Here is a 16,767-nt window from a genome sequence, read left to right as displayed (position 1 = left end):
ACATTTTATTTTTATAGAAAATTTTGTCAAACGTTTTTTTTATAGAAAAGTTTGTCAAAATTTTATTTTTATAAAAAAATTTTGTCAAAATTTTATTTTTATAGAAAATTTTGTTAAAATTTTATTTTTATAGAAAATTTTGCCAAACTTTTTTTATAGAAATTTTGTCAAACTCTTTTTATAGAAAATTTTGTCAAACTTTTTTTTATAGAAAATTTTATTTTTATAGAAAATTTTGTCAAACTCTTTTTATAGAAAATTTTGTCAAACTTTTTTTTATAGAAAATTTTATTTTTATAGAAAATTTTGTCAAACTTTTTTTATAGAAAAGTTTGTCAAAATTTTAGTTTTATAGAAAAGTTTGTCAAAATTTTATCTCTATACAATATTTGGTCAAAATTGTATTTCTATGGGAAATTTTTTCAAAATTTTATTTCTATAGAAAATGTTGTCAAAATATTATTTCTATAGAAAATATAGTCAAAATTTTTTTCCCAAAAAAATTTTGTGAAGTACCTCCTAGTTATAGAGGAATAACGGTTGGCTGATAAGCCCCCGGTCTAACAAAGAAAAACAAATTTTTTGGTCAAAATTCGTTTTTATTATTCAACATAGTTCCCTTCAATAGCGATACACCGATTATAACGACCTTCCAATTTTTTGATACCATTTTGGTAGTACTCCTTCGGTTTTGCCTCAAAATATGCCTCAGTTTCGGTGATCACTTCTTCATTGCAGCCAATTTTTTCCCTGCGACCATCCTTTTGAGGTCTGAGAACAAGAAAAATCACTATGGCCCAGATCTGGTGAATACGGTGTGCGGGGAAGCAATTCGAAGCCCAATTCATGAATTTTTACCATCGTTCTCAATGACTTGTGACACGGTGCGTTGTCTTGGTGGAACAAGACTTTTTTCTTCTTCATATGGGGCCGTTTTGCCGCGATTTCGACCTTCAAACGCTCCAATAACGCCATATAATAGTCACTGTTGATGGTTTTTTCCCTTCTCAAGATAATCGATAAAAATTATTCCATGCGCATCCCAAAAAACAGAGGCCATTACTTTGTCAGCGGACTTTTAATTCGGTTCACCGGTCGCCACGCTTCGTAGACGGTTCACCGGTCGCTGTCCACTCAGCCGACTGTCGATTGGACTCAGGAGTGTAGTGATGGAGCCATGTTTCATCCATTGTCACATATCGACGGAAAAACTCGGTTGTATTACAAGTTAACAGCTGCAAAAACCGCTCAGAATCCTCAACACGTTGTTGGTTTTGGTCAAATGTGAGCTCTCGCGGCACCCATTTTGCACAGAGCTTCCGCATATCCAAATATTGATGAATGATATGACCAACACGTTCCTTTGATATCTTTAAGGCCTCTGCTATCTCGATCAACTTCATTTTAAGGTCATTCAAAATCATTTTGTGGATTTTTCGATGTTTTCGTCGCTCCACCTCTTTCGGGCGTCCACCGCGTTCACCGTCCTCCCTGCTCATTTCACCGCGCTTGAATTTTGCATACCAATCAATTATTGTTAATTTCCCTGGGGCAGAGTCCTGAAACTCATTATCAAGCCAAGTTTTTGCTTCCATCGTATTTTTCCCTTCAGAAAACGGTATTTTATCAAAACACGAAATTCCTTTTTTTCATTTTTTTTTTTTCACAATAACAAAAGTTGCTTCACAAAAGACGCTCTATCTCACAAACTAATTGACTTACAGACGTCAAATTTTGACACGAATCATTTGAAGGTTGGTACTATATAAAAATAAGATGCATTTAATACTAGCGACGCCATCTATGTGTCAGACCGGGGACTTATCAGCCAACCTGTTATTTGGCAAAATTCACCAAAACATCAAGAATTTTACCAATCTACCAAACAGTAAAACATCTACCATTTTTTGTAGAATTCTACCAACTATTGCAACCGTGACAGGGTGCCTATATTATAGACTAGCTGATAGTATTAATCTCCAAAAGAAAGTTTTAGTCTCCACTTACCCCGCCCTAACTACAATAAAACATCGGAGAGATAAAAGACAACATCTTGAGCACGCAGAGAAGGAATATGATCATATCGAACAGTTTCAAGATGTTAATGTTATTTTTGGACAGGGAAAAGGTAACATGTTTGTCGCAACCATGTTACTGTCGCGAAAATTAATTATCTGATTTCGGCAAGGATATTTATGTTAAGCGAGAAACAATATTTTTGCGATATATTGTCCAAAAAAAAAATTAATGCGCTACAATATGAAACCTCATTTTCATATTATGACACTGGTTATTGTTTTGACAACGCATGGTGTCATTTTATCAATGTCAGATTGACACCGTATGTTCTCCGATTGATAATGTGTGTTGATTCACTTTCGTGAACGGATAGTTTTGAAACGTGCACACCGTTCGTGATTTTTCTATGCGTGTATGTACGTGTTCCAGTTAAACAAATTGCAAATATGCTCCTTAAAGTTTAGTTAGACTATCTGTCTAAAATTTAAATCAGTGTTCTAATGTAACCAATCATAAAACCAACAGCACAAACATATGGGATAACATACATCTTAACACATATATATATTTTTTTTCATTTATTTATAACTAAACAATTTCATATCATAACAATAACAAAAACAACTTATGTTTTTCAGTCTTACAAATAATTACTCAATTGGCACATCGCCCAAAGTTTTCTTAGTGACGGAACAAACGCAGAACAGATGCTGGCAAATAAGAGTTGGCAGGTGCGGTAGCTTCATGAGATGAGGATCTTGCTGCTGGGGCTTGAGAAGCAAAATTCAAGCTTGCAGCAACACCACCATTGATGGTCTTCGAGGAACCGCCCAAAGCATCATATTGACCTTGAATAGCAGCTTGAGCATTGGCAGCATCCTCAGGAGTACGGTATTTGACGAAATGAACCTCAGGACGATTGTTGTTATTGTCATTGACCGAATTCAATTTATTGGCCAATTCAGCAAGATCGCTTTGCTTATTGAGAACATAGATAGCGGTTTGAGGAGCAGCAAGTTTACCCAAGTTAAGGAGGGCATCCTCAAGACCCTTGTTGGAGGGTCCACGAATGAAGACAACACGGCTGGGGGCTTTTAAAGATTCAGTTGTACGTTGGGCTTCAGGATCTTGGAAATCCTTTTCATCCACAGTATAGGTAATGAATTGATTGTCTACTGCTCCAGATTGGGGAGCTGAATGGGCAGAAGATCCAAAATCGTTAGGTCCGTTGTGAAAGCCTTGGTTAAAACCACCAGAGGATCCACCTCCAATTCTTAATTGAGCTGCATGGGCATCTCCTCCAATACCACTTGTAGGTTGATAATTATATTGGGCACAAGCCACAGCCACCAAAGATAAGACGATAAAGGCTTGCATTTTTTCCGGATTAATCTACTACTTAGTCAAGCCTATGGTTTTCTAAGAATGAGATCATATATCAAATGTATATGGTTTTATACTTCAACTTTGGGCTTCATGATAAATCGCCATATATAATATTTCATTTGATTGAAGACAAGATCCCATCTAATGTGTAACACATGCGTATATCAAGATCACAAAGATCATGCTTTTTGCTAAATGAATTAATTTTTGGCAAAGGGCCCTATTAAAGTTCGATTAATTTGGCCATTTACTAATGAAAATTCTCATTCAGATATATGGATATTTATTCAAACATGCTTATTCATTAGTTCATTTTGGGTTGTTGTGATTTTCATCAGTATTCTTCCAAACAGTAGGCCAATAAGAGCAAATCCATAAAACGTAAAGGTCTTTGCGACAAAGATGGCTTGTCTGATGTGCCTATAAAAAATGTGTTGGATATAGTCACATATTAATGGTAAATAAAATTAACCAAAAAGAATCAAATATATATTAATAAAATAAATTTTATATTCAGACAAATTTTAATGTTAAATTCAAGGATTTTAATTGAATATGATCAATTTGAAACAAGTTCAAAATTATTACCCATGTTTTCTTGCTTGTCCAACAAGAACAACATCTTATGCTCACTAAAAGAATAAAGATCATTGTTAATAATGAACATTATTATATCCATAGGATTGGGCTATACTAACATTGTCATTTCGTCTCACACCCCATATAGTACATATTCAGAGACGTAGAGAAATTATGATCGATGAAGATCCGTCTATTAAAATCAAGGTAACTTCCTTTGGCCCGGATCTTGGCACAGGGCCGCTTTTAGGTATAGACTCCATATAAGAAGTTTTGACTCCTGGAGCCTCCAGGATGAGGAATTTCATCCGATCCAAATGAAACTTTCTACATTTTATCAACCATGTAAAAATTTGTCCATATCGGTTCATAATTTTATAAAGCTTCCATATAAACTGATCTCCAGATTTGAGTTGTTGGGCCTCCGGAAGGAGCAAAGTTCATTCGATCCTGTTGAAATTTTGCATACCACCAAAAAACAAGTATATACGGTCATAAGTTCGGCCAGTCCGAATCTTATGTACCCTCCACCGTGGATTGCATAGAAACTTGTACTATAGACTGTCATTCACAATCGAATTACTTGGTTTGCCGTAACACTTGCCGATGCCAAGGTATCTTAAAACTTCTTAATACCGGCTTTGCTTTGGGGTTTATATTAAACAAAAAACGCCGATTAAATATGTATATAATTCAGTTTGACAATATTTTCTATAGAAATAAAATTTTGACAAAATTTTCTACAGAAATAAAATTTTGACCAAATTTTTTTTATAGAAATACAATTTTGACAAAATGTCCAATAAAAATAAAATCTTGACAAAATTTTGTATAGTAATAAAATTTTGACAAAATTTTCTACAGAAATAAAACTTTTGACAAAATTTTCGATAGAAATAAAATTTTGACAAAATTTTGTATAGTAATAAAATTTTGAAAAAAAAATTATAGTAATAAAATTTTGACAAAATTTTCTATAGAAATAAAATTTTGCTAGATTATTTTTGGGGATCGGATATGTATAACTATAGACCGATATGGACCAGTTTCGGCATGGCTATTAGCGGCTATATACTAGCGCAATGTACCAAATTTCAACCGGATCGGATGAATTTTGCTCCTCCAAGAGCTTCGTAGGTCAAATCTGGGTATCGGTTTAAATAAGGGTTATATATAATTAAGACCGGTATGGACAAATTTTTGCATGGTTGTTAGAGACCATATACTAACACCACGTCCCAAATTTCAACCTGATCGGGTGAGTTTTGCTCTTCCAAGGGGCTCCGGAGTTCAAATCTGGGGATCGGTTTATATGGGGGCTACATATAATTATGGACCGATATAGATCAATTCCTGCATGGTTGTTAGATACCATAATATATACTACCACCACGTACCAAATTTCAATCGAATCGGATGAATTTTTCTCATCCACGAGGATCCGGAGGTCAAATCTGAGGATCGGTTAAAATGGGGCTATATATAATTATGGAACGATGTGGACCAACTTTTGCATAGTTATTAGAGACCATATACTAACACCATGTACCAAATTGCAGCCGGATCGGATGAAATTTGCTTCTTTTAGAGGCTCCACAAGCCAAATCGGGGGATCGGTTTCTATGGGGGCTATATGTAATTATTACACGGATGAAAAAGACTGTTTTTCATATGTTTGGCTATAAACATTATATGTTTGGAAAACAAATTTTTAAACACAATATTTTTGAGTGCAAGCATATAATGTTCATAAACTAGCTAACATGTTTGGGACATATATGTTAATATGTTAGAACATATTATGTTTGGGACATAAAATGTTTGTAAATATAATATGCTTGGATGCAAACATATATTAATTTAGAAATAGCCTATAAACATATATGTGTTTAGTAGCTTGGAGCGCTATTTAACAGGGAGCGATATTGAATTAAGTTGGTGGTTGTTGCTTGTTATTACAAAATTAACATTTTATTTTTCCTTGGGCAATTGATCAGCTACTTCTTTGATCCTTACAAACTGTGTGGTCCGCTGTTCGAATCCCCGTCCGGCAAAAGGTAAAATTAAAATAAAAAAAAAATCATACAATTGAATAATTTCTTCTACAATGTTTGTATTACAGAAAAAGGTGCTAAGAACTAAAAAATCTCGTGGAAGTGAGAAAGATGTGGGGAAATATACAATTGGGCAGAAACAAAATTTTGAGCATTCAGGTCGAAAACCTATGTTGTTAGCACCTATATTACCTGTTTATTTTCATAATTCATTATGATTGTAAATATATAAATAAATAAATAAAATTTTGAGCACAATATTGTTTGGGAGAATTTTTTTAAGCATATAATATTTTTGGGTGCAAAATGCTTCCAAACATATTATATGTTCACATAATAACATATTGTTTTTTGGAAGACAACATTATTGAATTTGGATGCAAAAATACAAAATGTTTGGAAATTGACTACCCAAACATATATTGTTTGGACCAATATGCTTTCAAACATATTATATATTGGAAGAGATCAAACATATAAATGTTTGGGCAATACCCAAAAATGTATATGCTTGAAGCAAAATATGTTTGGGAGTATATGTTACAGAAGCGATTTTTTGTGAGCGTGTAGAGTGACCGCAACTTATATGGGGCAAAATAAAAATGTCGGAATCTTGTTTGCCTTAACCCCACAAAACGAATCCCCTTTCCAGATATGGGGATATCCAAAATTTGAGTCCGATTAAACGACGTTAACACGTGCCGCTCGTCGCTCAAAATTGGAAACAAGTATATATGGCCGTAAGTTCGTCCAGGCCGAATCTTATGTACCCTCCACCATGGATAGCGTAGAAACTTCTACGAAAGACTGTCATCCACAATCGAATTACTTGGGTTGTGGTATCTTAAATCGTTTCCTAAATTGTGAGTTAGTCCATACGTGGTATATATCAGACAAAAAAGGATTGTGTAGGTAAGTCTACAAATAATTACGAATCGATATGGATTTTTGCAGGGTACGTAGGGAACCAGAATTGAAATATGGGGGTTTTGTGTGTTTGACGATCGATTTATCTGAGGGCTATATATAACTATAGACCGATATGGACCTAGTTAGGCACGGCTGTTAACGGCCATATACTAGCACAATGTACCAAGAGGCTCCGGATCGGTTTATATGGGGGCTAATAGGATTATGGACTGATATGGACCACTTTTGGCATGGTTGTTAAATATCATATACTACCACCACGTACCAAATTTCAACCCGATCGGATGAATTCTGCTTCTCCAAAAGGCACCGGAGGTCAAATCTGGGGATAGGTTTATATGAGGGTTATATATAATTATGGACTGATATGAACCAATTCCAGCATGGTTGTTGGATACCATATACTAACATCACGTACCAAATTTCAAACGAATCGGATTAATTTTGCTCTTACAAGGGGCTCCGGAGGTCAAATCTGGGGATCGGTTTATATGGTGGCTATATAAAGGGTGATACGGTCAAAATTTTGTCAAGGGAAAACGCGTGTAAATCGGTGAAATCGTTTATTTAAAAAATCAAATTAAATTTCTTTTTCAAGTTCAATTAGTATAAAATTCAGAAAAAATATTCAGTTAAGCTTTCGCTTTTCCAAATCCGAATTGCCGGGCCTCACGCTTGACACCTGCCATCAGATTTTGTACAGCCACCTTGTCCACCTTCTTCGCCGCAGAAAGCCAGTTTGCCTCGTCCTTAGCAGTTTTTTTGGTCTTCTTTAAGTTCCGCTTGACAATAGCCCAGTATTTCTCAATTGGGCTCTGGCGTGTTGGGAGGGTTCTTGTCCTTGGGAACCACATGCACGTTGTTGGCGGCGTACCACTCCATGGCCTTTTTACCGTAATGGCAAGATGCCAAATCCGGCCAAAACAGTACGGAACAACCGTGTTTCTTCAGGAAAGGCAGCAGACGTTTATTCAAACACTCTTTCACGTAAATTTCTTGGTTGACAGTCCCGGAAGCTATGAAAATGCTGCTTTTCAAGCCACCGATACAGATGGCTTGCCAAACCAGATATTTCTTTGCGAGCTTTGACAGTCTTATGTGCTTGAAAATATCTGCTACCTTTCCCCTTCCTTTTGCCGTATAAAACTCCTGTCCCGGAAGCTGCTTGTACTCGGCTTTGACGTAGGTTTCGTCGTCCATTACCACGCAGTCAAACTTCGTCAGCATGGTCGTGTACAGCCCCCGGGATCGCGCTTTGGCCGTCGTATTTTGTTTATCATCGCGATTTGGAGTCACTACCTTCTTGTAAGTCGATAGTCCGGCTCGTTTTTTGGCTCGATGCACGGTTGTAGACGATACACCCAGCTTATTTGCGGCATCTCGGAGAGAGAGGTTAGGGTTTCGCTTGAAACTACCGGCAACTCTCTCTGTCGTCTCAGCGGCTTCCGGTTTTCGATGTGCCCCCGATCCAGACTTCCTGGCTGTCGACAAACGTTCCCCAAACACTTTGATTACATTTGTAACGGTTGATTTGGCAACTTTTAGCGATTTTGCCAGCTTTGCGTGCGAGTAGCTCGGATTTTCGCAATGCGCGAGCAAAATTTTGATACGCTGCTCTTCTTGCTTGGACGGCATTTTGACAACTGAAATCAAAATAAGAGCAACATTCTACACACACACACCTTCGAAATGAGGGGTGTTCAGGTTTTTTAAATGCAAAATTGAAAGAAATACGTCAAGTTTATATTGACCAAATTGTGACCGTATCACCCTTTATAATTATGGACCGATTTCGACCAATTTTTGCATGGGTATTTATGGCCATATATTAACACCACGTACCAAATATCAACAGAATCAAATGAATTTTGGTCTTCCAAGAGGCTCTGGAGGTCAAATCTGGTGATAGGTTTATATGGGGGCTATATATAGTTATGCACCGATGTGGATTAATTTTTGCATGGTCATTAAAGACCATATACTAACACCATGTACCAAATTTCAGCGGGATCGGATGAAATTTGCTTCTCATAGAGGCTCCGCAAGTCAAATCGGTGGATCGGTTTATATGGGGGCTATATGTAATTATTGACCGATGTGGACCAATTTTTGCATAGTTGTTAGAGACCATATACTAGCACCATGTACCAAATTTCAGCCGGATCGGATGAAATTTGCTTCTTTTAGAGGCTCTGCAAGCCAAATCGGGGGATCGGTTATATGGGGGCTATATGTAATTATGGGTTGATGTGGACCAATTTTTGGATGGTTGTTAGAGACCATATACTAACATCATGTACCAAATTTGAGCCGAATCGGATGAAATTGGCTTCTTTTAGAGGCTCCGCAAATCAAATCTTGGGATCGGTTTATATGGGGGGATATGGCCCATTTGCAATACCATCCGACCTACATCAATAACAACTACTTGTGCCAAGTTTCAAGTCGATAGCTGGTTTCGTTCGGAGTTAGCGTGATTTCAACAGACGGACGGACGGACATGCTTGGATCGACTCAGAATTTCACAACGACCCAGAATATATATATACTTTATGGGGTCTTAGAGCAATATTTCGATGTGTTACAAACGGAATGACAAATTTAATATACCCCCCATCCTATGGTGGAGGGTATAAAAAATGACAGTTGTCTTATAAACATTTCTTTTTCATAGCATCCCGTGATTCTCCATCAATTTTTTTCCACTTCCCAAGGAGTTCTTTTGAAACCAAAATGTATATTTTGAACAATTATCTATCGCAAAATAGAATAGAAAGTCTAAAAAAAAACATGAAAATAAAATTAACAAGTATATACGGTCCTAAATTCGGCCAGGCCGAATCTTATGTACCCTCCACCATGGATTGCGTAGAAACTTCTACTAAAGACTGTCATTCACAATCGAATTACTTGGGTTGTGGTAATACTTACCAATGGCAAGGTAGATACACGCAAAGAAAAAAAACGTTTGGAAAACGTGTACCGAAAACGTTTTTCTTTTGTTAGAGTTTTTTGAATTGCTTCGAAAAGTATACACTTTTATCACCAAAAAAATTCGTTTGTTACAAAATGTTAATTTTTTTAATAAAAAAAGTTATTTTTGAACCAAAAACACAGTCCATTTCGTTTATATCAAACACTGTTCTTTTCTGACTTTAGGTCTTTAATAAGACACATTTTACAGTTCAAAATTTAATATACTACAATGTAATGTTGAACATTTTTTCGGAATCTTCCTAACATAGAATAGAATATATGTAAAAAAAAAAAAACTTTGGTCGAAGCAGGGATCGAACCCACGACCCTTGGCATGCAAGTCAGACGTAGCAACCACTGTTCCATGGTGCCCAACTAAATGTATTTTTCTGTGAAATAAACTTTGTTTAATCGGCTCGTGGGCGCCGCAAGCTATGCTATATAAATATAACTTATATGGGTAATTGTCTATTGATGACAATAACGGCTACATAGCTCAGTGGGTAGTGTGTTGGCTTACAAATTGCATGGTCCGCGGTTCGATTCTCCGTCCAGGCGAAAGGTAAAAAAAAATTAAAATTTATAAAATCGTATAATTTCTTCTACATTGTTTGTATTACAGAAAAAGGTGCTAAAGAACTAAAAAACTTCGTGGAAGTGAGGAAGATGTAAGGGAAAATGCAATTAGCCAGAAAAAAATTTTTTTTAGTTAGTCTTTATGAAATTGTTTTTACATCCTGGAAAAGAATAAACGTTTATCACAAAAAGTATATACTTTTCTTTCAAATACACTTCCTTTCAACGAAAAGCAAATGAGAAACGAACTTTGTTTGTCTAAAATTTCGTTTGGGAGGAAAGAATTATTTTTTTGCGTGTACATTTGAAAGTATATCCCAAACTGATCTTGTTAAGATGGACTTCATTTGAACTTTACAATTCCTTTTTTTAGGTATTTTATAAAAATCATTTTATAAAAATCATGAGATTTTTGGTTGGTTACGCAGTTTTCGCAATCAATTTAAAATTTCTGAATTTTACTGCACTCAAAAAAAAATGTTTTCTTGCTAAATCCTCAAAATAAGTCTTAGCCTATATTTGAAGCGTAATTATTTGCTGGATGTCATTTCAGATTTAAATTATTATATACTATAATTACCTATCATCCGAGTTTGAATATTATGACCATATCAATCTTATTTTCTAACCGATGGCTTTGAATTTTGGGGCAAGGTATTCTCTTAGTTCATATTCAGTCCATTTGGTGATGAAAATGTTTCAAAAATAAGTTTATTTCAATAAGACCATGTATATGATCTTATCAAGTCAACATTCAGTTTGAAACTGAAAACGAAGGCTAGTTATATTAAGATGATATTTAATGTATTTCGATTTCCAAAATAACAATGTGACAGATATGACTATCATTATGAAAAAAATGAGGTTAGAGGGACCAAAGGCAATGAACTACACGGAATGCTTGGAATGCAACCAACGCAAAAATCTACTACGTGTTATCATATTTAAATTTTTGGAATCTATTTAATGCAGCACATCAACATTTTTTGTTTGAGTTGATGGCTCTCTTAATGCACAACGCATTTGTTTTTTTTTAACTTGATTGAATGCTACCACTCGTATTTGCATAATAGGGCTTCAAACAATCTGACCAAAGTAACAAGTCGTCAAGCTTTGTTTGTAATAATGGGAAGAACAATGGGAATTCATTTCAAACAATTTACGCGTTAAGGCCGGTAGTGTGTTCGGTTTTCGTATTGAGATTTTTGGTTGAAGTTATTTGAATCAGATGAATTTTGGTCTTCCAAGAGGCTCCGGAGGTCAAATCTGATGATCGGTTTATATGGAGGCTATATTTAGTTATGCGCCGATGTGGACCAATTTTTGCATGGTCATTAGAGACCATATACTAACACCATGTACAAAATTGTACCGGATCGGATGAAATTTGCTTCTATTAGAGGCTCCGCAAGCCAAATCGGGGGATCGGTTTATATGGGGGCTATATGTAATTATGGACCGCTGTGGACCAATTTTTGCATGGTTGTTAAACACCATATATTAACACTATGTACCAAATTTCAGCCGGATCGGATGAAATTTGCTTCTCTTAGAGGGTCTGAAAGCCAAATTTGGGGGTCCGTTTATATGGGGGCTATACGTAAAAGTGGACCGATATGGCCCATTTGCAATACCATCCGACCTACATCAATAACAAGTACTTGTGCCAAGTTTCAAGTCGATAGCTTGTTTCGTTCGGAAGTTAGCGTGATTTCAACAGACGGACGGAAGGACGGACGGACATGCTCAGATCGACTCAGAATTTCACCACGACCCAGAATATATATATACTTTATGGGGTCTTAGAGCAATATTTCCATGTGTTACAAACGGAATGACAAAGTTAATATACCACCATCCTATGGTGGAGGGTATAAAACAAACAAGTGGGGAAAGTCTAAAGTCGGGCGGGGCCGACTATATTATACCCTGCACCACTTTGTAGATCCACATTTTCGATAGCATATCAAATCCGTCCAATGTTTTTGATGCTATATATAAAGGTTTATGTTCCCATAAAGATATATTTAAATCTGACCCGATCTAGACAAAATTTGTTAGACTTCTATAGACTTATAATTTAAGTCTGTTAATGCCCTGGAGTGGAACAAAATGTTAATAAAAAAGAAGTATATACAGCACTAAGTTAATATACCTACCACCATGAACCAAATATTAGGGTTTACTTTGAAATTTCAGGAGGGCTTGAGGACACTTCCCGAAGATAAATTTAAAGATTTCACCTATGAGGACTATATCAGATTCAGGATTTATAAGAACCATTTTTGTTTGAGTTTTAGAGGTATCATTAACATCTCTTGTAAGTGTGCAAGAAAATTATAAAATAACGTCTTGATTTGAAATCTTGAATCTGTAGATGTAAAAATTTTACCTTGAGTTTCAAGCAATTTTCATGATCAGTGCGCCTTCTACACCCTCAAGAATTGAATTCGGTCTATATGGAGGCATATGGTCCGATAAAAACTTAATCCGATACACGTTTTTGTGAGCCTAAAATACCAGAATATTTAAAATTTCAGGCAAATCAGATAAAAACTACGGTTTCTAGAAACCCGAGGAGTTAAATCGGGAGATCGTTCTTATGGGGGCTATACTAAAATATGGACCGATACTCACCGTTTTCGGCACACCTCTTTATGGTCCTAAAATACCTCTAGATTTCCAATTTCAGACAAATTGGATAAAAACTACGGTTTCTATAAGCCCAAGACCCCAAATCGGTTTATATGGGGACTATATCAAAACCTGGACCGATATAGCCCATCTTCGAACTTGACCTGCCTGCAGACAAAAGACAAGCTTGTGCAAAATTTCAGCCCGATTGCTTCATTATTGAAGACTGTAGCTTGATTACAGCAGACAGACAGACAGACAGACGGCCATCGTTATATCGTCTTAGAATTTCTCCCTGATCAAGAATATATATACTTTATATAGTCGGAAATCAATATTTCGATGTGTTACAAACGGAATGACAAACTTATTATACCCCCATCACCATGCTATGGTGGTGGGTATAAAAATATGGGAAACATTTAAATCTGAAGCAATTTTTAGCAAATTTGCAAAAGTGTATTAATGATGTATCGATCGATAGATATCTACGAGTATTAGAAGTATAGAAAAATTGCAGTAATTTTTACAAGTTTTCGACTTATCAATGGCGTTTTTATAAGGAAAATGTGGGTATTTTGGCAAATTTTGCCGAAATTAGAAAAACATATATATAAGAGTTTTATCTAAATCTGAACCAATTTCAACCAAGTTTAATTCTACTCCCTGTGCAAAATTTCACTTAAATCGGATTACAATCTGGGGTCATATGAGTATAAATCGGACGAAAGATATATATGGGAACTCTATCTAAATCTGAACCGATGCCAGCAACAATTGGCATGTATATCGAGAACGTTAATTCTACTCCATGTACAAAATTTAAAACATATGGTACCAATACCTAAAAAAAGTGACGCTGCTGCGTTAGAAGATTTCCGACCCATTTCAATTCTGCCAGTTATTGACACTGTTTTCGAGCGTGTAATACATAGTCAACTGTATAGGTATTTTTTGGATAATCATTTATTGAATGATTACCAATATGGCTTTCGGAAAGCATGTGGGACGGAGGAGGCTGTTATAAATGTGCATACCAGTATTTGCAAGGGATTAGATGAGGGTCATCGGGCGGTTATTGGGGTATTTTATGATTTATCGAAAACCTTTGATCTTGTCGATCACAATATTTTGATAAGGAAACTCGAATCTTATGGAATTTGTGGTAATGGACTGATGCTATTGAAAAATTATTTAACTAACAGGAAACAGTTTGTACAGCTGAAAGGGCAGAAAAGTTCACTGAGAGATGTCAGGTATGGAGTACCTCAAGGTAGCGTTTTAGGGCCGCTACTGTTTTCTATTTATATAAACGATTTGAAGGATCTAACATTGGATGGGAGGATATTTATTTACGCGGATGACATTTGTCTTATTTATCCCTACAAAAATGAAACAGCGGTAAAGCTTCGTATAGAAAGAGATGCGTCATTGATTTTAGAGTTTATTCGCCTTAATAAGCTCTATCTGAACTCCGACAAGACTCAACTTATCAGATTTAAACCTCGTTTTAAATTCAGCAATCGATTTAGTATTCATATTGATGGAAGTGAGATACAGGAAGTTCACACCGTACGATATTTAGGTTTACATTTACAAGGGAACCTTTCGTGGGATAGTCATATACATTACCTTAAATCTAAAATATCACCAGCACTTGGATTACTATACAAGTTTCCACACAGGTTCGATATGAAAACTAAACTCTTAATTTTTCAGGCCTTGATTCAAAGTCATTATAGTTACTTGCCTATAATTTATGGTTGGAAAAAATCAGCTGAGTTGAAATCTCTTCAACGGCTTCAGAATAAAGCTCTGAAAATCGTAGCAAATTTGAGAATTTCTCATTCCACTTTGGACTTATATCAGGAATTTTCCCCACAATTTTGCCTATATATGGAATTCATAAACTTCAATCAATGATCTATATTTATAAAAGCTTACATAATATCGGACATCACACCATACACTTTGTGAGAAATCAGCTATCGGTAAATACCCGTAATAGAAATAATTTAAAAATAGCTTATTGTCAATCTGAAACCACAAAACAACGTATTGATCATGTAGGTACGCAGCAATATAATTTGCTGCCCCCATATATTAAAGAAATTGAACATCTATCTTTGTACAAAATTACTTTGAAGAAATATTTACTAGAACGAATTGAAGAGCTTCTGGTATAATGTAAACGGAGATAAAATATTATTAATTATTGTATTTATATAAAATGGAATTTAAATAATATTATGTATATCTTTATTAAATTGTTAATATATACTTTATGAACAGTCTCTAAAATGCCTAATGGGGCAGAGACGAAATGTATTAATGTTTTGTAATTTGCACAATAAAGATACAAAAAAAAAAGTAAAACTCTGGCTTCTACACAGAAAAAAGTGAATACTGGAATCAAATACAAAAATTGTGATTTCAATTATTTTTGTATTTGATTTTCCGCTTATTACGAAAATCATAAATCCAATTACCCAAATTGTAAGGTTGTCGTAAAATTATTTTCAAATGAAGGGATATTTGTGTTGAGTATAAAGGTAATTGGAATTTGTCAAAATTGTGTTTATTACGATGTTAATCAATATAATCTTTGTACTATATGTTATAATCTATATTGGTTTAAGAAAATTATAAAAATACACTCTGAAAAAAGTTTTTATGCTTTTTATTGTAAAAAATGTTAAAAATATATATAACTGAAAATATGGCAAAGTACATGTTTGGAAAAAATACAGAATATTCCTTATAAACAACAGGCTCACTCACAAAGAATAAACAGTTTTTTAATTATCTGTACCACCTGTTGGATTGGGCTTCCCAAATCTCATTTCTATGTGATTCGTCGTCTTGCTCTTCTGTAATGCAATCAATGTAGAAGCGTCTACTCATTTCAAAATTTTAAAAAGATTTAAAAAATTTTTATATAATTTTACCTTCTGTTGAAGAATTCTGGGAAGAATTGAAGCACGAACTTCCCGTTTTCAAACTAAACACATTTTCCTCTAGGCCACATAGTTTTGGCAGTCGCCTTTTATCCATTCATACACCAGTTTGACGCGTACACATCCTAAATGTAAAAACATAATATAAAGAGTGAATATATCAAAGCATTTCGCAAGTTTTTGAATGGCCCAATTCAGGATGTGTGTAAGTTTATACAACGAAAGAATTCATTTACTAATTTTATTAAAGTTTTCAACGAATTTTGTAAATTTTACGAACAACTTTTTACGAATATACTAAATATACTATTATTCTAAAAAGTTCGTGCTGTGAAACATTCGTGATTCGTCGTGATCCCGACTAATAGTAGAAGTCACGAAAAATTATTGAGAATCTTTAATAGTATTTGCGATAACATACATGAGTATTTCGTGAATGTACTTGAGAGAGAGAGAGAGAGAGTTCTTCACACACGATACACTCACAACGAAACTGTTAATTTTTAGGAAGAGAATTCTTTCAGAGTAGTTTCCACAAAAGTTCGCATGTCAAAAAAAAAAAAAAAAAACTCGGATTTAGATAAAGTATATAACATACTTACCTACGATAAAAATTAAATATGATGCGTTGTTAATATTTAAACATTTGGAATGGC

General features: G+C 35.0%; 1 protein-coding gene and 1 long non-coding RNA gene across 2 annotated transcripts; both read right to left on the bottom strand.

Annotated features, from left to right (window-relative positions):
* Positions 1-2,700: 2,700 nt before the first annotated feature.
* Positions 2,701-3,396, bottom strand: LOC142233716 (uncharacterized). Its single transcript, XM_075304723.1, has one exon. It carries the CDS (start codon positions 3,394-3,396, stop codon positions 2,701-2,703), a length of 696 nt encoding a protein of 231 aa, XP_075160838.1.
* Positions 3,397-15,904: 12,508 nt separating this feature from the next.
* LOC142242971 (uncharacterized) lies at positions 15,905-16,767 on the bottom strand. Its single transcript, XR_012724273.1, has 3 exons — positions 16,714-16,767; positions 16,103-16,236; positions 15,905-16,024 (listed from the first exon to the last, which is right to left on the bottom strand). It is a non-coding gene; the product is annotated as an uncharacterized LOC142242971 (long non-coding RNA).

The sequence above is a fragment of the Haematobia irritans genome, chromosome 1 (assembly GCF_050003625.1).
Source record: "Haematobia irritans isolate KBUSLIRL chromosome 1, ASM5000362v1, whole genome shotgun sequence".
NCBI classification, from domain to species: domain Eukaryota; kingdom Metazoa; phylum Arthropoda; class Insecta; order Diptera; family Muscidae; genus Haematobia; species Haematobia irritans.
The sequence above is the reverse complement of the archived record's forward strand: the minus strand, read 5'-3'. Positions and strand labels throughout refer to the sequence as shown.